This window comes from Sander vitreus, chromosome 18, assembly GCF_031162955.1.
Source record: "Sander vitreus isolate 19-12246 chromosome 18, sanVit1, whole genome shotgun sequence".
Taxonomy (NCBI): domain Eukaryota; kingdom Metazoa; phylum Chordata; class Actinopteri; order Perciformes; family Percidae; genus Sander; species Sander vitreus.
In genome coordinates this window covers 3,862,777-3,887,455 of record NC_135872.1, presented here as the reverse complement: position 1 = coordinate 3,887,455, position 24,679 = coordinate 3,862,777, and the positions used below count along the sequence as shown (strand labels likewise).

General features: G+C 44.4%; 2 protein-coding genes across 5 annotated transcripts in view; both read left to right on the top strand.

The window, feature by feature from the left end:
• Nucleotides 1-24,679, top strand: part of rps7 (ribosomal protein S7) — a 355,408-nt gene that overhangs the window by 143,473 nt on the left and 187,256 nt on the right. The window lies entirely within an intron of this gene.
• Nucleotides 1-24,679, top strand: part of hivep2a (HIVEP zinc finger 2a) — a 122,138-nt gene that overhangs the window by 81,404 nt on the left and 16,055 nt on the right. For 3 of the 4 annotated variants that reach the window (XM_078275057.1, XM_078275058.1, XM_078275059.1), the window contains 8 exons: nucleotides 14,168-14,240; nucleotides 14,355-15,696; nucleotides 16,026-17,914; nucleotides 18,123-18,383; nucleotides 18,791-18,959; nucleotides 19,522-19,615; nucleotides 20,419-22,183; nucleotides 22,740-22,897. In XM_078275057.1, coding sequence (XP_078131183.1) covers nucleotides 14,706-15,696; nucleotides 16,026-17,914; nucleotides 18,123-18,383; nucleotides 18,791-18,959; nucleotides 19,522-19,615; nucleotides 20,419-22,183; nucleotides 22,740-22,897 — 5,327 coding nt within the window. In that variant the 5' untranslated portion in view covers nucleotides 14,168-14,240; nucleotides 14,355-14,705. Of the gene's footprint in view, nucleotides 1-13,901; nucleotides 14,041-14,167; nucleotides 14,241-14,354; nucleotides 15,697-16,025; nucleotides 17,915-18,122; nucleotides 18,384-18,790; nucleotides 18,960-19,521; nucleotides 19,616-20,418; nucleotides 22,184-22,739; nucleotides 22,898-24,679 lie in introns of those variants that run through there. The other variant, XM_078275060.1, reaches the window with a different exon arrangement.

Genomic DNA, 24,679 nt, shown 5'->3' with positions numbered 1-24,679 from the left:
CCTCCGTCCCTTTTTTTACTTTCTCTGTTAAATGGAAACATGTTGGTCAAACAGCCACAGCTGTGGAGGACCCGCTGTTTGGGAACAGAAAAGTCTGTAGGTACAGTGTATACACTGTGAGTGTGGGCCAGGAGACAGAACATGGAATATTTTAACAGCCTTCAACCATCGGTGCTGTGGCACATCGTGTGTGTGTGTGTGTGTGTGTGTGTGTGTGTGTGTGTGTGTGTGTGTGTGCGTGCATGCGTGCACATGTTACAGTTAATGCACTTTTTGTGCAGAATAATGAGCATTGGATAATAGAGGCAAGAATGAAAGGGAAAACATGAATTAAAGAGTTGACAAAATAATGTCAGAGGAAGGTCCATTTAGTTATCCTGGGTCCAGACCTTCGAATCTGCCCACTCCACCCGACACGAAGCAGCAGTTTCTCGGTTGAAAAACAATCGATCCAGTAAGCGCTGCGAGACGACTGACGATTAGCCAGTTAGCGCCAAGGGTGAGACTAACTCTCTCGTCAAGCTAGACGGTCTTCTCAGTATCGCCTGACATCTTACAGTGCTGATCCATTTGGCCGTGCTCCACTTTATTCCTATGGGTGACGTCAAGCGACTTTAACGCGCCTGCAAAGCATTCCGGGAAGGCGGCGCTGCATTTGAAAAAATGCTGCTCGTCAAAAAAGCTGAGCCGATGCCCATCTTTATGCAAATGAATCCGTTGAACGCGACGCGACTATCCAGTAGAAGTAGACGAAAGTCTTTCAAACTGACCTTTGTCGATCTGAAATGAAGACAGATTCAGCAACCGCACGGCCTATTTCTCTCTTAAAATGTTTTCATTTTCGTGAAATATGAGATCGCATTCCGTCCGAGCCGCCACGACAGTGGCTTGAAATTCTCGAGCAGCCAGACCCACGTGACACGTTCGTCCAATCAGATGGTCAGGGGCGTGGAGCATCAACCAATGGCTGTATTACGTCGCAACACCACGCTTCAGTCGTGTCGCAATAATGGATCTGTTCTGTTAGTTTGCTTTTACTTCACTCCAGTCCGCTCTTAAAACCCAGGCAAAACCATTGTGTTAGTATGGCTACGCATCAATGTCCCCTTACTCTGGGTCAGTGGATGCACATTGCTGGGATATAGCCTGAACTTCTGGCGCGTCTCGTAAGTGGCGGATCTCCCTCTTCTCTCCTTATTAAGAAATACAAACAAGCGTTTTTTTCCCCCCAGTCCTAGAATAGGTTGGGGGGGGGGGGGTGTAGCCAGATACTCCATCGCTGAGTTGACAAGCCTGTCTGATATCAGGCAACCATTTAGTAGCTTTTCAGGAGCTTTTGATCGTGTCACACGAAGATCCTCAACAGATGTAGCTAAATTCAAGGGATGGAAGTTAAGGGTTAGGGGTTAGATTTGGGTTCAAATGCAACGCCCGGGATGGGCGCTGCGAGGGGCACGGGCACAAGGGGACCACTGGTGTGAATAAAACACTTAAAAACCTCCTTAAAAAACCATGTTCGGTTATATAAAAGCTGTTCAAAAGAAAGCCAGATTAAAAAAAGGTTAAAAGAACCACTGGACAGGAGAATACAACTTTAAATAAACCTCCACACCTGCCCTGGCCTCTCTCCTGGAGAGATTACAAAATAAATAATTAAAATAAATTAAAAAAAAATATAAAATTATGAAAATAAATGCCCCGGCATCGCAATATAAAGAAATCTATCCCAATGTTAAAGGAATATTATTTAACATTTAAAAAGTCTAAAATACTTCCTGAATTCCTTGCCCTTGAGGTTAAAAAGTACACATACCATTACAAATTAGTAAATAAGTGCTGAGGTTTAAAAGTGCTTAAAAAGTAAAAGTGCCACACAATAAATAACCATAAATATTTGTAAATAATGAAAGATAATTTAAAATACAACATGGAGTAAAACCGCACTGTTAGTCATGCATAAAACCAATGGTATGTGTATTATTATTTAAGGGTTAGGGGTAGGGTTAGGGTTATAATGACTTTTAAAAATAAAAAACAATTCAGCTGAAAGTTATGACTTTAAAAGTCAATTCAGTTTGTTTTGGATAATACGTCCAACCCCCAAATAAAATGTTGTACATTTTTACAGCATTCATTTCCTCAGGCAAAATGTCTCACTGTACACACCACACATTTTCCCTTCTCTTTTTTTACATAAATATTGTTCTCTTGCGCTGATTAAGGCATTTGGACCAACTGTACCTTGCTGCACTCCCAACCCACCACTTCCTTAAGAGCTTTCACAATAAAAGTTGGGATTATCCCAGATGAGCTGCTGGAAGCCATTTCAATGTGAAACAGATGGAGGAAATGTTGACTCAGCATTAAAGAGCAAACAGGAGGAGCAGCACATTAAGAAACAGGAGTAAGAGATGAGATGTCAGAGTCATTTCATTTTTAATAATAAACATCTCAGATTTTGTTTTTTTGTTGCTGTTCGACAGTAGAATGTGTAATGTGTACATAGGTGTAATTTACAGGGAGGATGGGGTTACAACCCCCCCCAATAATCAAAACTGGCCAGTGCAAGTCCCCCCCCTCCAAAAAATTTCAATTTTGCGTAAAAGTGGAGCTCTCATCTCTCCCAGTGTTGAACTCAAAGTTACGCCCTTGAATGTGTGCACATTTTCTATCGGGTGATTTAACACAGTGGTTCACAAACTTTTCCACGTCAAGGACCCCTAAACTGACACAAATTACACCACGGACCCCCCCTTTTGATAAGATGTCGTCCCAGGGTCCGCCATCTGATAGGATTTTTGCTCTTAGATGTTTTAAACTAATGACCAAAATAGTCATACAGTCTGTAATGTTGTGTTACTGATGAATGGATTATAGTGAAAACTAGGGCTGTCAACCGATTACATTTTCTTAGTCGCGATTAATCGTTGAATTTCTATAGTTAATCGTGATTAATCGCATGTTTTATCACATGATTAAAATTCTATTATTTTGCATTTCAGAACAGTTTTTAAGTCCATATTAACAATGGAAAGCCATTCTTACCAGTGGATCTTGATTGGGAATCAAATGAATGCAAAGAAAGTGACTTTATGAACTTGATTTAAAGATTTGTATTTGTTTATTATATATTTAATCTAGTCACACATTTGAATCTAGAGTCAGTATTAGGGTTGGGTATTGTTTGGTTTGGATACCGGTGCTAAAGCGGTACTTTTAATACGGTACTGGTGCCTTAACGGTGCCTGAACCGAAAATAAATTAATAAATGGCGGCATGCGATTAATACGATTAAAAAAAATTAACGCATTATGCTCGGCCCTTAATCGCATCGCGATTAACGCGTTAATGCTGACAGCCCTAGTGAAAACAAATGATTCCCCTTTAGCTTTTTCCCCCCTGGAACTACCTCAAGGACCCCTAGGGGTCCCCGGACCCCACTTTGGGAACCACTCATTTCACAAACAACAGTTATCAAAATATATTTACAAACAGAAACCACACTTTTGTGGTTATTTGATATGATATGTAACACTGAAGGTACTTCTCCAGTATGTGAAACCACATACTGTATACACACATGCTAACACACACACATGCATACATGTCAGTTGTGTACATTGGACAGAACAGAAAGTGACCTCACCTCCCAAGACTTTGTGACTGGATACATGCACGCATAATTGCACATGTACACGTACAGCAATCATTGACTAACATACAACTCGCTGAAACATACACTTTTGGGGTTAAACCCAGTCCTTCTTCAGTGGTTTTGGTCTGTTAACAAAGACGCTCATCCTGTGTTTACTCTGCAACTTAAGACCCTGCTGGCTTTTCCGTGAGTTCATCCAAGAGTACGTGAGTTAGAAACACTTTTTCTGAAAAACCATATTCCCTCCTTTATCAGATTTTGTCTTTTTCTTTCTCTAGATATATTTTGTCGACCGAATAAACTGCCCCTCCACCTTCCATTGTGGACCCTTTTAAAATCCATATTTGTTGGTTTAGTTTACAGTAGATATGTCAGTGGTTTGAGGCTCTCAACATTTTCTTCTTCTCAGTTTCTTCTTTTCCTGACAAACCACATACTTTTTCCTAAAAAGAAATTCAAACCCTCCCACAGATCACCTTTGGAAGGGGACATTATTTGCATTCGTACGTGAAAAGAAAAGAAGCAAGTTTGTCAGCTTTAGCGTGCAACCCCTCAATCTATCCCTTAATTTTGTTCACTTTATGGACTGTTCCCACAGCCCTATGTTCCCACATTTCTAAGATTATTACTGTGGGATCATAGGGCTGTGGGAGCATTGGGCTGTGGGAACATAGGGCTGTGTGACCATTGGGCTGTGGGAACATAGGGCTGTGGGACCATAGGGCTGTGGGAACATAGGGCTGTGGGAACATTGGGCTGTGGGACCATAGGGCTGTGGGAGCATTGGGCTGTGGGAACATAGGGCTGTGGGAGCATTGGGCTGTGGGAACATAGGGCTGTGGGACCATTGGGCTCTGGGACCATAGGGCTGTGGGAACATTGGGCTGTGGGACCATAGGGCTGTGTGAACATAGGGCTGTGGGACCATTGGGCTGTGGGACCATTGGGCTGTGGGAACATAGGGCTGTGGGAACATAGGGCTGTGGGAGCATTGGGCTGTGGGAACATAGGGCTGTGGGACCATTGGGCTCTGGGACCATAGGGCTGTGGGAGCATTGGGCTGTGGGAGCATTGGGCTGGGAACATGGGAACATTGGGCTGTGTGACCATTGGGCTGTGGGAACATAGGGCTGTGGGACCATAGGGCTGTGGGAACATAGGGCTGTGGGAACATTGGGCTGTGGGACCATAGGGCTGTGGGACCATTGGGCTGTGGGAACATAGGGCTGTGGGAACATAGGGCCCTGGGACCATGGGGCTGTGGGACCATTGGGCTGTGGGAACATAGGGCTGTGGGAACATAGGGCTGTGGGAGCATTGGGCTGTGGGAACATAGGGCTGTGGGAGCATTGGGCTGTGGGAACATAGGGCTGTGGGAGCATTGGGCTGTGGGAACATAGGGCTGTGGGAGCATTGGGCTGTGGGAACATAGGGCTGTGGGACCATTGGGCTGTGGGACCATTGGGCTGTGGGAACACAGGGCTAGCAAAACAGCAAAACAGCCGCCAAGGGGGAAGTCGAATGGATAAACGGTTGTCGAGAACATCACAGGACAGACAGACAGACAGACAGAAACTCCTTCCATTTTAGTAAGATTTCTCTTTTGACTTAAGATCGAGAAGCAACCGTGCAACTGAAGTCCTAATGCGTACGGTTTGGACTTCTTGTCGCTGTGGTGCTTCTGCACTGCACATCCCAGAGATCATCTGGGAATGTTACGATGCCGACATCGGTTGGAGGTCCATTTCCACTCTGAAAACTTAGTTTGTGGTTAAAATGTAAAAGACAGAATGTGTCCTGGTGAATGTGAAGCGATTGGATCATAAAGTTGCAGAGCAGTTTTAAGTTTGGAGTATTTCCGTTGTGTAACTGAGGCTTTTATAACAGCAATTCAGCAGTGGCACTGTAACCTTGGCACACCGAGAACTTCCTCCTCCCACACACACACACACACACACGCACGCACACACACACACACACACACCCTCATCCTGTCTCACAGCAAAGCTGCCTGTGCTGCCACATCCCACACACATACTCTATTCAGGGCACACACACACATTTTATTTCTGACAAAAATATCCAGTAGCATAATTGACTTCCTATCCGCTGTAAATCACTGTCTACTAACTGTCTGCTTGTGTGTGTGTGTGTGTGTGTGTGTGTGTGTGTGTGTGTGTGTGTGTACATCACGGTTCAGATTAAGTTCATTTCATTCATCTCTCTCAGATTTAATTTCAGTCGTTTCTGGAGAGCCTCTTCTTTCTGTCGTGTTATGCTTCCTTGTTCTCCGCGCACGGCTTCTTTCAAAACCAAAAATCTGCAGCGACGCCTCGGCTTAACAAAATGATTGACAGCATTAAATTAAAACAAAACATGGCTGCTTCAACATGAACAGTGGGCAATTTAAGTCCTTGGATCCCAAAGCAACAGAGCAGAGACTCGAAATAATGACTTTAAGGTGATGATATTTTTATTTCAGAAATTGATTTATTTCTATTTCTGCTTCTGTGGCCCATCATAATTCCCTACTTGGATGTTTCAAGAACCCTCAAAGACTACTCTACTGTGATGCTAGAAGCAGCCACTCGCGTGATTGTAAAGATCACAGCCGATCGCTCTCACCCCAGACACAAACAGTTTGAATCCCCCCCCCTCTTGCAGGAGGCTCCGGTCCATCAGGACGCCATAAAAACAGTTTCTTCCCCTCAGCAAGTCAGCCTCACCAACAAGGCCCCGGACCCCCACTGACACTGACTCTTAATATGATGTATTTATGTCTGGACTGACTGCAGACCAGCTGCATCTCTGTCAGGAATTGGATGTTGCAACCAGGGCTGACAATACATCGTTTTTTTTTATCGTCATTGCAATAGTAACTGGAATAATAATAATAAGCACATTACAAAAGGCTCCAAGATATTGCAAAAGACGAAAACTGTAAATATCTCCAACACTGGGCAACTCCCACCAAACTCTCTAGATAGAATAGAACTACAGGTAAGAGGAAATACATGTGTTTTTGATTTTGGGGTGAATTGTCTTTTTAACACATGTTTTGATTTATATGCCTTTTCAAACTAATTGAAGGATTTTAGTCCTAATTTTGGCAACATCTCTCTAACGAAGTAATTGACCAAATTATATTGTGGCGTTATTGAGCTCCTCCATTTTTTTCAATGCTTGCTTCTCTCAATGCATTTCAACTCTCTCACAGGGCAAATACATCCATCCATTCAAACAAACCAAAAAAAGGCAGAGGGGCTGACTGTTGCACCCACAAGAGCAGAAAATAGACCAGAACTCAATGCAGCTCCAGTCTCACTGTGTTTCGACTGGAAGAGCTCTCTGTGCACCTACACACATAACCCCAGGTTACAGCAACCAGCTCAGCTTTTTCTGGAGGTTGTCAAAAAGCTCTCTGGGAAATGTAGGAAGCGAGTAACAGAAATAGAAGTAGAGGAGACAAGTTGAAGGGAAACAGGACTGGATGATGTGGTATATTCCTATAAATTGCTCTAGATGAACAACACAAGACACTGGCCTATCTTGTACCCGGCGCGGCGCAAAGCCCGACGCAAGTATCTTTACTAGTTTAAGGAATGGGAGATGATCTCTGATTGGTTTATTGCATGTTACGCCCAAAACACACCTCTGATTAATGAAGACACTAAGTACAACCCTTTAGAACCAGGCGCCCGGCGCACGGACCCTTTTTTCCGCCGTCAAACTAGCAAAAGTGGACTCGTACACACCTTAAACGCACCTGCTCCAGGCGCTTCACGCCGTGCACTCAGATCGTTAAAATAGGGCCCGTTGAGTCACATCCGAATAAAGAGATTCCTTTGAGAATAAAACGATTATTTATTTATTTTTATCAGTAGGTAAATCCACGTGTTCCTCATCTGCAAAAACCCTTCTTCATGCTTGCACACATGTCATGCTGGGAGCTTCCTGGTTAAACCACAACCTCCTGCTGTTGGCTCTCACTGTAGCAGCTTGAGTTTGAGTGCCTTGCTCAAGGGGACGCAGTAGGTGTACCGCCGTAGAGGGAAGGCGGTGAGCCTTTTGCATTCTTTACACATGACTCATTTTCAACACATAGTTGCATAAAACTTTTACCTGGCCTGATGTGAGAAAGCAGGTATTGTAATATAACTGCTGAGCAAGTGTATTTTATTTATTAAACTTCTGGCGGGGGGCGAGAGGGGGAAATTGGCCCTACATTTTATTTGGACTGGCATCGAGAAAAGTCTTAAAAAGTTTTAAATTTAACTTTGCAGCGACCTGCAGTCGGCCAGCCTACTTGCCCTGTACACACACACACACACACACGCGCACACACACACACACACACACACACACACACACACACGCGCACACACACACACACACACACACACACACACACACACACACACACACACACACACACACACACACACACACATACTGTTTTTAATCAAATACGTTTGACCACTGTTTTCTTGTTTCGTTTTATTCGATAGTATGTTTTGTTCTTTCTTACGTAATCTACCATCTGTCATCTTGTGAATTGTGAATATTATTTTATTTAATTTAGGCAGAGGTCCATCTTGGGCTGTTTTTCCCCTTCTCCTCTGCACATTATGTCTGATGTTTAACTTGTGGAAAATGTATATTAGTATAACTCAATAAATATATACATAAATAAATGATGAGGTGCACAGGAACTCTGTACCACTGCCCACATCAGTTCAATTCAAATAAGTCTCATCTCAGAGCTTTGTTGGGCCAGAGCCAGAAACATAGTGTCGGAAAGATGGCAACAAAGCGTGGATGAGACGACCTCGTTGCCAGACTAACACCTCCATTTTTTTTTCACAAAAAGTGAAAACGTAAAGGCTCTTCAGTCTGATTATCAGGTTGCATCTAGCAAAAACATCTCCAGGTGGAAGTAGGACAGTTGGAAAACCTGCATGGTTAATATGGACCAATTCCCAATGCACACTTGAACATACACACACACACTCACACTCTCTTCAGTCCAGCTTATTGTTCCAGTTACTCCTGTCTCCCTCCAGGTAAAACAAAGGTAGAGTTTTGAAGGATGTGTGTGTGTGTGTGTGTGTGTGTGTGTGTGTGTGTGTGTGTGTGTGGTTGCGGTCCAGTTGGGGCCAAACAGAGCAGAGCCAAAAAAACAAACACACTGCCAGCTGCCCTCCCTCGCCCCCCACCCCCCCCCCCCCTCTCTCTCTCTCTCTCTCTCTCTCTCTCTCTCTCTCCCTCTCCCTGGATGTATAAAGTGGTTAATCACTGAATGGAAACCATTAGTAACATGTTTAAATAATTTACACAGTGTCTGACCACCCAAAGCACCAGAACACTTCGCCTACCACTCAGAAATACGAACCCGGCCTTTTTTTGTGTGTGTGTGTGTGTGTGTGTGTGTGTGTGTGTGTGTGTGTCTGATCCATGCATACATGTACTCGGTATACGATAGTGGTGGTACAGTCACCTGATATCAGCTGGCCTGACTCTCATTCTCACCGGCTACGTCCCGTTTCAAAACACACCGTTAACCTCACCTGAGTCCTTAATACATCTGCTCAGTCCTCTCCCTAAATCTGCACAGTTGAGGTCCCTTTGTTGTGTCATTGTGTTCCCCAGTTTGTATTCTTATTGCCCATTTAGTCTTTCTTTCCTCATCTCGGCACTGTTTCAGACTTTTTGTCTTGTCCTTGCATCCTATTTATTTTTTTGTGTGTGCCTCTTTCCTGTTTTAGTCTCCTCGTTAACTCTCCTGCGTCCCCTTTATCATTACTCTGTTGTGTCCTCGTTCCTCTTTGTTTTTTGTTTTCTCGTCTGTATCTGGTTTCAGCCTCTTTGTGTGTCCTTGTTCCCTCATTTGAATCCTTTTCTAGCCTCTCACCTAGAGCTGGGCGATATATCGATATTATATTGATATCGTGATATGAGACCAGATATCGTCTTAGATTTTGGATATCGTAGTATCGTAATATGGCATAAGTGTTGTCTTTTCCTGGTTTTAAAGGCTCCATCTCTCTCCCCTTTCATGTCTTCATCTGTCCTTTGGAAATAAAGGCCTAAAATGCCCGAAAAAAGCTTTAAAAAAACAAAAATCTCAGTGTGTAAATATTGTTGCGGTATCGAAATCGAGGTATTTGGTAAAAAATATCGTGATATTTGATTTTCTCTATATTGCCCAGCCCTACTCTCACCTGTGTCCTTTGTCCTAACTTTGCTGTGTCCTTGTTCCCTCACGATGTGTCCTTCTTTCTTAGCCTTGTTCCCTGTTCTTGGGTGTGTGTTTCCTTTTTACTTGTCCTCTTCTTGTTCTTCTCTTGTAGTCTTTTTCTTTTCTCTTTATCATTTTCTCCTTTGTCTGCTTGTTCCATCTCATTCATTCTTATTTCTATTTCCACTCCGTAATTCTTACCTTTAATTGTTTCCTCTATTGTGTTCTTGTTCTTTCTTCTGTAACTTAATTTCCCCCCTTTTATCTCCTTTTTCCTTCCGCTGCATCCTTTATACTTATTCCCTAAGTGCATTATTTCTGCTTCATCCAGTGTCCCTTGTTCTCTTCTCTAGTGTCCCTCTCCCCTTTACTGAATACTTGCCACCTCATTTCTTCTCCTGTATCATTCTTTCCTTTCTGTTTGCCTGTTTATTTTTGCTCTGCTTATGGTTTTATGATTCAAAATATATTATACTGCACATGGAAAAGAGTGACAGACAGGGCAAGACAAAGACATACACCCACAGACACACGACGATACTTTCTCTCTGTTTTTGTGTCACAGGAATTCCAACAATTCTGGTTGGTATGCGGCACCCCTGTGGGCCAATTTAAGAATAACTAGCCACCACATACACACACACACACACACACACACACACACACACACACACACACACACAGTCACCAGAAGCCAGCTCTCTGCCCTCGTCTGGGTCTTTCATTGAAAGTAAATGAGAGGCTTATCTACTGCATATCTGAACAAGACACTGTAGGAGAGGGATTATTGGTTGTGTGTGTGTGTGTGTGTGTGTGTGTGTGTGTGTGTGTGTGTGTGTCAGAGAGAGATTAATGCATCACAACCCTGATCTGAAACACACACACACACACACACATACTGATATTGAGACAAGGAGGGATGGGGATTTGCACAAATGTTGATCTATTATCTTGTCGTTTTGGCAACATCATTCCCGACTGTCATTCCACTGAGGCTGGATGAAATGAAGTGAAAGAGAGAGACAGAGAGGGAGAGAGAGAGGGAGAGTGCCTTCAGGCCAATAAGGATTGAACAGCCTCCCACACACTTCATAAAGCACCACACACTCTCACACACACAGCCTTCTGTTCGTACTGCATGGTTAATGCCCACACAGTATTCATTCCTCCAGGGCTTGGGCATACGTGTGTGTGTGTGTGTGTGTGTGTGTGTGTGTGTGTGTGTGTGTGTGTGTGTGTGTGTGTGTACGAGTGTACTTGTGCATACTTGCACGCACCTCAGTTCCCTTGAATCTCTTGTGTATCAACTCGTTTCCATGTAACATCTGTATCGTCAAGCACAAGAGGTCTGAAGAAAGTTGGGATACTGAACGGGTCGGAACGGGTGTTTTCGGAAAGGAAACCAAAGGATAAGCAAGACCAAATTGATTCTGCAAAGAGCCCGAAGCTTGGAACAAGAACATTTTATTGCTAACAAGTATCTTCCTCAGACATTCTTGTGGTATTGAATAATTAAGGCTGGATGTCAAGCCTCGAAACTTTTTTTGTTACTGACCAAAATGTTGTTTTGTATCGAAAGATGACATTACAAGTCTGTTCAGATTTGTAACATTGTTTACTCATTCTTTGATCAGATAGATTCTTGATTTTAATACATTTTGCCATTTTTTTATTTATTTTTTATCCAAGCAAAGTGCTCGTACCAGCTGCTTGTGTTTTGACAACATTTGAAAACATTGGGCCAAAAAGAGGGCTTTTGGGGCATTCCTAGAAAATCCCCAGATGTGATTTGAGCACTCAGATCCCAATGCCTCATGAATGTTTCCTTGCAATCACACCTGTGTTTAGAACCGCCTGCTTGTGATTGGATAATTCAGGACACACTGTAGTGCTTGGATCATTCAGTGTGCCTACACATGAACACAAAAAGAAACTAAGAAAGGGTGTAAAACACCACATAGATCTAGTTCCATACCTATGAAAACTGATCCGCTCTGTGTTCCGTTATGTTAAGTAACTCCAGTTATTTAAAGAGTTCTTTGAGTGTGTGTGCCTAAATCTTTTTTACCTCTGAGCATAGCCTCTTCATGCCCTTTGCCAGCCTACACACAAAAACACACACTCGTACACACAACTGGCATGCACACTTCCCACGCTCATACACACTCACACCCCGGTAGAGCTATGTCTCTCCTACGCACAGGAACTGGGGCAGGTTGTGTCGGTGCCTGGTATGAATAAAGCTTTATGTAAGCCATTCACTACACGCTCCCACTCACTCTGCAGACTGCGACCATTCAACACTTTTTTTTATTATTACAAAACCAGTCAACCTTAAGTAAGGTTAAACTGGAGTTTAACTAAGAATTATCTACATGTTTTAGGGTCACACTCCCTGCTGGGTTATTATGTGTGTGTGTGTGTGTGTGTCAGGAGGTCAGATAGATGTCTAGGTGTGTGTGTGTGTGTGTGTGTGTGTGTGTGTGTGTGTGTGTGTGTGTGAGATAACAGAGGGTAAAGCTGCGAGCCTAAATGACAGCAAGAGTTACAGTAAGTGTTTGAATTTTTTAGCTTTTCTAGCCAGAAATCAGTAATCAGGACGCTACATGTGGCTGATTTTGAAATAACAAAGAGGTTGAACTTGTCTGTTGTTATACATGTCTAGTGCTGCATCTGTAGACTAACATTACTAACACTAAACCTGATTGTACTCCAATCCAAACTTTCCATGGCCTCATTTTGAACCTTCTAAAACCAAGCTTCTGTTCTATTTCCTCTTCTGTCTGTGCGGGGCATCCGATATGTGCAACAGGCATTAAATGACACATAAGCCATGACGCTATGATACTGGTGTGTTTCACCCTTAAGGGAATAGTACCACACACTTCATTTTTAGTACCAACTTAGGCTCTAGGTCATCACCACTGTCAGCTGACCGTCCTACTAGCCAATCATCCTAAATTTGATGCCAAACTGAAAACCTGTTGTTTCTAACAGTCCTTTGGTTTTCAGACCACATTCCTGCACTCTTAACACCATGGAAAACATAAAAATATGACCCAGGTCTGAGCTAATGTTTTGTGTGTGTGTGTGTGTGTGTGTGTGTGTGTGTGTGTGTGTGTGTGTGAAAAAACACAAGGTAGCCCGAAGTTAACATTCCTGCTTCTAAAAATACAGCATGTTTTCCTCAATTGCTATTTTTAGATGTCACGTTGGGCCCCCAGACACACACGTCATCGAGGCCTGCTTACCAGCACTGAGGCCGGTGTGTGTGTGTGTGTGTGTGTGTGTGTGTGTGTGTGTGTGTGTGTGTTTGTGTGTGCGTGTGTGTGTGTCGCAATCAGAGTGCGAGGGAGGTTGCTTAAACCCTGAGATGAGGAAATACAAAGCAAAAATGCAATTTCAGCACGTGCGTGTGTGTGTGTGTGTGTGTGTGTGTGTGTGTGTGTGTGTGTGTGTGTGTGTGTGTGTGTGTGTGTGTGTGTGTGTGTGTGCGCGCGCTCTGCGGCTCTCTGCTGTCAGGTGTTGGTGTGGTTGAGAAACGTTAAACAACGGAAACACACACATCTACTGTGCCTGCTGCAGTGTTTGCAGTACAGTTGCAATGCCTGCAAGTACCATATCTGCGTATGTGTCTCTTGGTGTGTGTGTGTGTGTGTGTGTGTGTGTGTGTGTGGGGGGGGTGTTTGTGTGTTCTCTAGTTTGCTTTTTGAGCAACCAAGTAGATCAAACTATAACATCCAGAGAGGAAGGAATGGTGCTAGAGCTGATAGGTGCTCCGCTCTCTTGACTTGGCCTTTTTGGACGCCTACACACATTATGACACTCCGACGTCACTTCCACAGCGCTATTTATAAGCCTTTGTGTCTTTTTAGGAACAGCGTGGGTTTGCTTTGCATCGTTGACTCACTGAGTGGAAGGAGGAGGGAGGGAGGGAGGGAGGGAGGAGGAAGGGGTGGAAAAGCACAGATGGATTCCAGTGTGAAGAAACTAACTGAGCAATCAATGACATTTACATCCGCACATCAGGCACTTGACAACTTAATGAGTCCTCTCTCTACAAAGTACAGTATACAGTATTGTGTTGCACTAAGCAGCCAACATGGTACATCTTATTGTCAAGGTTTCAACACAAAACCAACTTATGGTAAGAGGGAGACATCGGGCTGTAGGTTAACTTGTCATCTGTACCATCATTGAGCTTTGGATTGTTTTAATGGATCATTTCGCATAACAAAACTAATTGGCTTTTTCTCTCTTTTGTTTTGGTGCAGGTCTTTTGGTGAGAAAACTGGAAGACTTTTGAAGCTAAAGAAAGGATCTACAAGCACTTTTCCTCATAGAAAAGTTAGTATTTACCCTTTGATAATACTCAACATGTTGTTTACCTTGCTTTACTGTTAACTTAAAATGCATTTAAGAAGTCCACAAACATGTTTCTTCTTTTTGTGTCCTCTCCAGATCACTCAAGGATTCTTCTGTCGTTAGATGTAAACTGGAGAGAAAACAACGCACAGCAACATTAGTGTTTACACAATGGCAAAAGGAGAGAAACATTTCTGATGTTATCCACTAAAGCTCCCCTTTTATTTCCACTTCCTGATTCCTGTTTCCAGCCTGGCTTTACAATCAGTCTATTTCAGCAATGGACGGGTACTTCCTGTTTCTGTGAACTTGTTGGCAGCCCTCAAAGGTTCAGCTATCATGCCTGGTAGTTGTGGGACCTTGTAACCCTCCAGAACCCACCCTCCCAACTCCCCCACCACCCCCTCTCTCCTCCCTCTTCTAAACCCACAGAAGAGCTTCACGAAAATGGAGGCTCGTGAATCAGCTGCCGCGGGGCAGAGATGCTCAAACAAGGAACCAGTGAAGGAGAAGGCGCTTCTGCAAAGAAAGTGGGCCTCCGAGCCCTCTGCTACCACCAAACGAAGCACTTTTGCTGACCCAGAGGCAAAACACCGTGAGAGTTTGCCTTGTGGTGCCACGGGGGGATCAGCACCCCAGCAGAAGTACGCAATTACGGGGAATTCTGGGAAGCTGCTAACTGGACCTTCTGCAGTTGGGGCCATGGGAGGCCCGCCATCTCAAGACCCCCAAGGGCCCTTTCCTCAGGGGTTCCCAAGGGGATACTCCTACCAGCTCAGCCAGCCGTACCCTCAGCACCCCCAAACTGAGCGCTTCCTCTCAGGAGCCAAACCCCAGCCAGGTCTAGAGCCTCATGCCTGGCCATTTGCTGGCCAGTTGCCCTCGGATGACCTGTACCCTGTAGGACACCCAGGACACACTCATCCTCATGGGGCTGGGGGAGGTAGGTTTCCGCGCCAGAAATCTCCCAGTTTACCCAGCTCCTTCGGACAGTATTCTCAGTCAGGCCCTGAGCCTGGAGAGGAGGGCTATAGCAAAAAGGAGCAGAAGCCGAAAAAGCCTGGTAAGTACATCTGTCACTACTGTGGACGAGCTTGTGCCAAGCCCAGCGTCCTGAAGAAGCACATCCGCTCACATACTGGTGAGAGGCCATATCCTTGTGTACCCTGTGGCTTTTCCTTCAAAACCAAGAGCAACCTTTACAAGCATCGCAAGTCCCACGCTCATGCCATCAAGGCTGGACTCGTACCATTTTCAGAGTTAGCTGTGGCCCGCAGCGGGGACATGGACCAGGCATCCCCAGTGGGCGAGGCCGAGGTCCACTCAGATGGAGAGCAGAGTACCGACACAGACGAGGAAGGTGTGGAGGGCTCCACCATGCTAACGGACAAAGATAGTCCCATCCCGCAGATCCCCTTTGAAGCTGACAAGAATACAGGTCATCTTAAAATGTTCTCATCTCAGTGAAATCAATAGATGTTAATGTTTTGAATGCATAAACTACTGCTTGGTATGGACTATTTTTTCTTAATAATTAAAACCTGAAAAAGCAAAAAAAATATATACTGTATATATTTTGTCAATTTTTTAAAAAGTGCCAGTTTACAACAATTCATTTAGATTTTTACTTTTTTATTGTATGCTGACTAACTCTGTTCAACTGCACTCATGCACTACACGTCTTATTTTTTGCTTAAAATCTTACTGTTTATTTGTTCTCTGCTTCACTTTTCTGTCTATCATGCTCTACTCTTTCTCACTGTGCAGGTGGTGTGGAACCAGCATATGCAGACTCAGCTGAAGAGCTGCCGGTCGGGTCTATAAAAGTGCCTATCCTTATTGTCCCAAAGCCTGGAGGAGTCCCCTCCACAGGGATGGAGTGCCCACCCTTTCAGGACATAAAGGGGTCACACCACATGTTCTCATCACATGCTGGCGTTAGAGCCCACTCACTGGATGACTCCCCTACCATCAAAGAACGTTTGGCCCTGAGGCTGAATGAGAAAAAAGGTCAGGAGTCTGACTCTGCCATGACCCAGTCCCTGAACCTCCTCAGTCCTCACAGCAAAGGCAGCACAGACTCTGGCTACTTTTCACGCTCTGAGAGTGCAGATCAGCAGATCAGCCCTCCAAATACTAATGTAAAGACGTACGAAGAGATTATGTTTGGTCGGACTTGGTACTACCGACCCAACTCCAGATCCCGACAGTCTATCACAGTGGGCATGGCAGGGGCAGACCCCAGCCTAGCTAGCTTAAAGCAACCAGGTGCTATTCTAGACATGGAGAAGATAGCTGAGGATCCTATCTGTTTCAGAGGTGATGTAGGAATCTCTGGAGATCCCAAGCAATATCCCACAGGACCCTGTCAAAGCAGTACAGGCCTTCTGGAGCCTCCATCAGATTCCGGGACGCTCATTAGGAGTAACTCCATGCCAACTTCTTCCCCTCCTAACCTTAGTGTCCCCCCAGCGATTCGAGGCAGCCACTCTTTCGATGAGATGATGACGACAGATGATGTGTTTTACCCACCAGGGCGCAGACTCAGGAGACAGGCTGCATTCGAACATTCTGCCAATGAAGCCCATGTAGGAGAGGCTGAGGGCTATGGACACATGCCCAAGAATTTAGCTTCATCTCTGGGTATGAAGATTGCTGAGCGCAACCCAGGAGTCCCAGGAGTCCAGGAGCACATTGCCTACAGCCCACATGGTACTAAAGTTAGCATGTCAGAAATAGCCACAAGAAAAAGGAGGAAAGAGAAGAGTGTTGGGGATGAAGAGGACAGCCCTGGGCATGACAGTAGCTGTAGCGGTTCAGTGGAGATGATAGGGGACTATGAGTTTAAAAAAGGTAGTTTTGATGGGTCGAGAGGCACCCCAACAGGGAAAGGCTCTCTTTACAGTGCTCACAGCCAGTCTGACAGCTTCGATACCTGTGCCAGCATATGCTCTGAGGACAATGTACTGTTTCCTGACTCTGAGGGCAGGAAGACAGCTGGGAATGTCATATCGGTCATCCAGCACACCAACTCCCTCAGCCGGCCAAATTCCTTTGAGAAGTCAGAGTCCTTTGAGCAGCCAGGATATCAGCCTTCAGATAGAGCTCCATCTAGCCAGTACTCTGAACAGTCCGACACAGAGATCTTTGAAGATGCTCTGAGTCCTGAATCTGCCCTACTGAGGACAGAGAGCATGGAGCAGCAGCTGCAAAGTGACAGTGACCTGGCTTCCCTCTCATCTTCGTCAGCTGCAGCATCACCTGGCCAGCCTTATCACATCCCACACAAGCTAGTCCGACAACCCAACATCCAAGTTCCTGAGATCAGGGTAACGGAGGAGCCAGACAAGCCTGAGAAAGATGCAGAAGCTTCAATGATCAAGGAGCCGGAGAAGCAGCAGCAGCATGTGGAGGAGTTCCAGCTGCCACAGAGGAGTGACACACTCGCCCAGATGCCATCGGAAAAGCTCCCACCCAAGAAGAAGAGGCTGCGCCTGGCAGATATGGAGCACTCATCAGGGGAATCGAGCTTTGAGTCAACCTGCACCAGCCTTTCTCGCAGCCCCAGTCAGGAGAGCAACCTGTCCCACTCCTCTTCCTTCTCCATGTCCTTTGACAGAGAGGAAGGCCTCAAGTCTGTCTCACCCACCAAACAGGTACTCTATTTATGTTTAATACTTTCAAGTTTCTTAATGACCCCTACAGCAGCCCTAGTAGCACTGGTCCTACAAATGTTAAAGGACATTATCATTATGTTATATACCGGTAATAGATCTTATTGGCTATGCTGTGCAGCGCCTATAATATACAGCATGCTCCCAATAAGTCCAAATGTAACACTTTTCTTCTGTGATTTTGAACCAGGATGACTCGTTGGCATCTGGTGGTGGACCTAAGCAGTCGGAGTTCCTGACGGTACCTGGCAGTGGTCATTCCAGCCACCACCAGCAGAGGGAGATGAGAAGGTCTTCCTCAGAGCAGGCGCCATGCACGCTGCCGACAGAGTTGCCTGAAATGCGCAGCAAATCATTTGACTATGGGAGCTTGTCCTCCTCCAGACAGGGAGAGATATACTCCAGTGCCTCTGCAATGAAAGAACGCCGGCGTGGATATCTTGTCCGACAGGTAGCATAAAAAAATCCCTACTATTGTAATTCTTTATTCATTCATTCTTTGTCATTTAGACAAATCCCAGGTGTTGATTGAGCACCTATGTACCGTGACCTAGATGGTAGAAAGAAAAGGGGGCTCAGTAAAGTGGTGTCTTATTTATTATTATTTATTTATTCTCTCTCTCTCTCACTTATGTCCAGCTTGGTGGATCCTTGAGTATTTGTATCAGATTTGAAGTTCTTGTATCCGTTTTAAGTATGATTTTATAGTTGTGTGTCATAATGGATGTCATATTATTGCTATTTAACCTATCCCTGCACCGACACTAAGGATTACATACTGTACTGACTAAGTACCACAACATTTAATTTCATAATTACTGACCAACTCGACTTCCCTGCTTACACTACATTTGACAGGCATCCCTGAGTGTTTATCCAGAGGCAGTCGTCCAGGAACTAGGGGGTGCTGAGATGTCAATCAAACAGGAGAGTCTGGAACATGGGGCATGGCCTGGCCCAACAGGATCCCCCCACAGCAGCAGCGACGTAGCCAGCAGAACCAAGAGAGTTAGCAGTAGCGCTGGTGGTAAGCCTTGCATTGTAGCAAATACAACTGTGTTGTTAAATAATCTATAGTTGCTTAATCATTTGTGATACGTTTCCAAACTTTTCAGTCACATTGTAGACAACATGTTGGGGTGTTTCTCTACTAACCCTAACCTTCAATGGAACTCCCTGTTACCATGTAAATGTTTACCGCACCCGCAAACCTGTGAACGCTAGATCGAGCTTCTACCATAGAAGTCTATGATCGTCTCTGTACACAGTCTTGTACCTTTGCCTTTTGTGACTTTTTCAAAATTTTATTTTGCGCCAAATCAAATGTCTTATGGTCACGATTCATCCCGTAGCTGATTGCCTTGGTTCCAGGCTTAAAACTCTTTATATAAGCATTTAATGAAAGGTCAATGGAGATATTGAATGGGAAAAAATCACTTCCAGAAACCATAGCCTTTAAAAAAGTGTTTGGACCATATTCTAGCCATTGAGTCATACATTATGGGACTATTATATGGGATTTCTTTTGAAGGGAAGAATTTCATTTCAAAATGCATTACATACATTATATTTATATGTTTTATGCACAGGTGTAGGATCTCACCAACACCAACAACACCACCAGCATCTCCTCCAGCACAGTATCAGTGAGGACAGCCTGCAGGAAGAACCTCTCTACGGCAGGTAAGACAGTCAACGCAACCCTTAAATTGCTAATAGACCTTCTTATTTAGCTGTGATGGAATGGACAAAATGCAAATGTATTGGTATCTTTATTCATTACTGCTAGTACTCCTAAAATAATTGCTATAGAGACAGAGCAAACTTGGAAAGCCACGCCCACAACAGGGGAAAACAGCTCTCCGCTCTCCGTTGACTTGGGATGCACTACCAACAATGTAAAGAACCTATACCATAAGTTTTTATAAGCTGTCGAACTGAAAAACTGAGCTTTTATGAAGACAAAAGTGGATACAGATGTGAGGAATCAGCAGGCAGAATGGGGAGACTGTGGGATCCTGACATTAAGCTAACGATATGTCCGATTGTACGTTGGCAGCAAGCACTTTGTTACCAAGTCAAATATCCAAATGTCAGTTTTAGGCTAACTGTATTTCTGAAGTTAAGCACGTAACGTGCATAAAGTTAGCTTAGTGTCAGGATCCTACAATCTTCCCATTCTTCCTGCTGATTCGACTTTACAGCAGCTTATAAAAACTTAAGTTATGGGTTCTTTACACTGCTGGTAGTGCATCCCACCACACAGCAGCTTTTAGGCATTTTTCTGTTGTTTGATAGTAGACGTAACTGACGAGGAGACATCTTCATGTAATACAAAATCAACAGAGAGCTGTTTTTCCCTCCGGTGGAAGCAGGACTTAAATGCGCTCTGTCTCTATCACCTATGCTGCTTCTCCAGCTGGTTCTACTATTATAATACTTAATTTGAAGACAAATAAGAGTATTTAATCTTTTCTCCATAATAGGTCCAATCAGTATCGCCTGCAGGCCCAGGGCTCGTCATCGGAGGGAGAATATCCAGGTCACGAGGTCATGAACAAGGAAGTAATCCAGCAGTACCCGAGTGGTCCCCCTTTCCTTTCCTACCAGCAACCAGGTCTGTTCTGGAGTCAGGAGGCCAGTCAGGCATCCAGACAGCAGCTGACCCTCCAGGCCCAGCAGCAACTCCAAAAACTCCACATCCGATCACCAGGCTCCCTGTCTGGACACCCACTCCACAAACAACCACCGCTCCACTCCCTGCATCAAATCCACGATCAGCAGCCACATGAAGGGAAATCAGAAAACCCTGGCTCTCAAGTGTACCCTGCGTCTTTCTCATCTCGCACCTCTCCAATGTCCCAGCAACAACAGCAAAACTTTGTTTCTCTCTCCTCCAAGCACTCCCTGATCACTTCCACCTCCGCCTCCATGCTTCTGCAGCAAGTCCAACCTGTCTTTGCCACCCAGAACCTGGGCTCCCAGTCCTCTCTGCCCGGTATGACGGTTCCTGTACGGATCCAAACCCATGTGCCATCCTATGGTAGTGTTATGTACACCAGTGTTAGCCAGCTGATAGCCACACATTCAGCCAGGCCGGGCATTGCTGACAGCAGCAACATGTCGTCTCCAGTGTGCGCCGTGAGTGCCAGCAAACCACCTGGAGGAATTGGAGGAGGCATTAACGGGACAGGCTTCAACCTGTCACACTTCCTCGGACAGATGGATGGCGCGACGCTGCGCTACCCAGCCTGGAAGGTTCCTGATTCACTACCAGAGAAATTCCTGAATACAGGGATCCCACTGTCACTAACGTCAGGCACCATATCCACAACAGATGCCTCGGGATCAGGTGTCGGAGGCAGCAAGCGCATGCTTTCCCCCACCAGCTCTCTGGAGCTCTTCATCGAGACTAAGCAGCAGAAAAGAGTGAAGGAAGAGAGGATGTATGGACAGATTGTGAAGGAGATGAGTGCAGTGGAGCTGAGTGGAACTGAAAGCTGTAGCAAACCTGAAAAGGGGCAGGGCAGAGGTCAGCGAGCTTGCCTGAAGAGCGAAGGCTCCATGGATGATTCTGAAAGGATGTCCTCTTCTCCTCCACTAAGTGACTTCCCAGTTGCCACCAAGATAGCCATTCCTGTCCGTTCCTCTGCCCCTCACCTCCCTGATGTTCCCCGGGCCGAGAGCTTCACCCCTCCTCTCCAGATTGTCACAGACCGCTCCCCAGTTTCAGGTGGTCGGGACTCCCCAGAGGAGCTCGATGTGGACGATTCAGTCCCAGAGCCCAGCTCCAGCCCCCAGTCCATGGTGTCCTCCAACGACGCAGACGACACTGACAACACAAATCAGCCTACACCCAATAAAATTCCTGTCAGCATGCAGGTTCAGCTAGCTGCCAAACAAAGCGCAGGATCATCCGAAGCAGTGGGCCAGACTTTGCTACTCACGGATGTAGCTGAGCAGTTTTTCCAGTTCCCAAGCCTGCGCACTATGAGCCGAGTCAGCTGGTGTTTCCTGAACTACACCAAACCCAACAGCACCCAAACTGCCTTGCATAGCTCCGTCTACAACTCGTGGTGTGTAAGCTCATACAACCCCAATCCTCTGAATCTTAGCACCAAGGCTGCGCTGGCCCTGCTGAGGTCCAAACAGAGGAGAAACACCGATTCCATGTACTCAACTGCAGCCATGTCGCCACCCAGCTCTGGAAAGCTGGTGTCATCTGTGGCCTGGAAGCTGAGGTTTGATCAGGTATGCTGTGCAATAGTCTCGCAATGCCAGACTGGAGTAAGGTCTGGCTACACCACACATACAGTACATTCCTGGATAGGAGAAAAAAACATTCAGGGTTGTTTGCATTCCTTTAAACCAATCACAATCGTTTTGGGCGGCGCTAAGCTCCGGACACAGCGACAGTGGCTCTGCCAAATAGTCTCGGTAAAGGGACTTGTTTTGGTGGAACATTTGCACCCCGCAAACGAAAACTCCACATAAAATATTAAATGCAGTTATTCACACAATACAGTAACGTGAGCTATTTAAATTGGCTGGATACATGGTAAACCAAGCCTGACATCTGATGCGCCGGATGTCAGGCTTGGTTTACCTGGAAGTGTGCTTCCGTTGATCTAGACTAGCCCTGTAATGATGTAAAATATAGAAGTTTAAAACAGTGTTAACATACAAACATATGCAGCAAATAACATTAACGTGTGCATGCAGTGATGCAATTACACGCACGGGAAGTGTGAAACGTTAATTCATGCTACTCCTCTCCCCTCTTGTCTTCTTCTTGTTTCATCTCTAGTTGAAACCAGAGCTGATGCCAGTTGATGTTGGTAATTATGGGAGGAAGATGAAGGGAGTTGTGTCGTGGGACCGTTCGAAGGAGGAGCAGGTAGAGAAGGAGGTCTCGGTCAAACAGCCCGCCACTGAACCGACCCGCATCAAGATCTTCGAAGGCGGGTACGTCCTGCAAATACACACACAGTCCAATCACTTTCGCTATTCTAGTGACCGAGATGAGCAGCACACATATTTTCTAGGAGTTTTTGTGGAATTTTTGTCTACATAAAATCTGGATGATACATAGGACATTTGCCTTTTTTAAACTGTTTGCCCTTGCCCTGTACAGTACACATCACATCACACACATTATTCTGGAGTTTCTTTCATCCTCCCTTGGAGCAGAGAGAAGATTGAAAGTCTTTTACTGAAAGTCTGCATTTATTTTTCTGTGACTGGGAATACTACTTAAAAGTCTCTGCTAAATAATTGAAATCCTAATGAGACTTGAAAGTCAATAATCAAAGGAAAAAGTTATAAAGACAGCCTAATGTAGAAGAACATACACATGAATCTTCTATAAACAGGTTTAACTTTGGTATGATTATATCAATGTTTTTCCAGACACAAATGCATCAAAATAATGTTTTCATTTCAGTTTCTTGTTTGGTTTCTTTGTAACTATCTCAAAAGGAGTTTCAGTCACATCTGGTGCGCAGATATCACTTTTTTTAAGGAATAATTGGTTTGATTTTGACAGTGATTTGGATCTGTGATTTTCTAAAACTACCAGCAGAAACTGAGAAGGCTAGAGACACGAATCCAAACCATTATGATTCTTTTTAGAGCCAAGAATCAATCAATCAAGCTACCGAACAAAGCAATGTCTGAGTGTGATAGCAAGCTCAGTATTTCAAGATGTTTTTGCTCTCTTTTATTTGCAGTATCATCGATTATATGAACATTTTTATCCAGAACTTTCCACAACGTGGGCACAAAGTCCTTTAATTACAATTCTCTCTCCACTCTAAAATAAATTAAAAAAAGACAACATTAAAATGTAATAAAAAGAGGAATGCATCAATAAGTAAAACTAAAAAATAACCAATAACAAAAATAAGACACCGGTGCCTCTGACTCACAAAATGTGGAGCGGTCTGATTACTTGTTTTATCCTTACAGCTCAATATTCATCAAAACTGAGCACAGACGACTTTTGTATGAAATTTAAGGGCATCTGTTTCAGCATAATTAATCGGAAAATCTTCTTAGGTAAAACAAATGAAAAAAAATAGACTTATCCATTTACAACCTATTCTTTGGGCTTTATTTGTGCCTGTGTGAGTCAGGCCAACAGCCTGAGCCTGGTAAACCCATCACAGGCCAACGACTTGAGCTGCATCGCTGTAATTGGACGTCGGCTTTCATTATTCTTGTTCTCACTTTTATAGACTGGTGTGAAGTGAGATCTGTCCCTCATTAGTCGTATTTTAAAGGCTTTTTCACGCTGTTTTTTCTAACAACAGCAACTTTAGTATTTATTTATTCTGTTAAAAGAAGTTTTATTAGATTTCTTTTATTTGCATGTTACTGTGTTGTGTTTTACAACAATGTGTCTCACTCATAACAACATAGTTTTCATTATTCAAAAGTTCGGAGCATGACTGAAGTCTCATTCCATAACTAATATACTAAATACTGCCGATAATAAAGCATTTCAACTTTTGTTTTTGACTCATAGGACTGAGGTCAAGAAGTACTTTATTTGATTAGATATTTTCAGATTTAAATCATCATTTTGCCAGTTTTTAAAGGATTTGTTGAAAGACTCATTTGTCCTAATAGCATAGCACAAGTATGGAAAAAGAAATTTCAAAACCATGCTTGGCCCTACTTTTAGAGATCTGTTGTGTGGTGAGGTCGTTTTTTCATTTGACAATAGAGGCAATAAAAGGTTTTGTT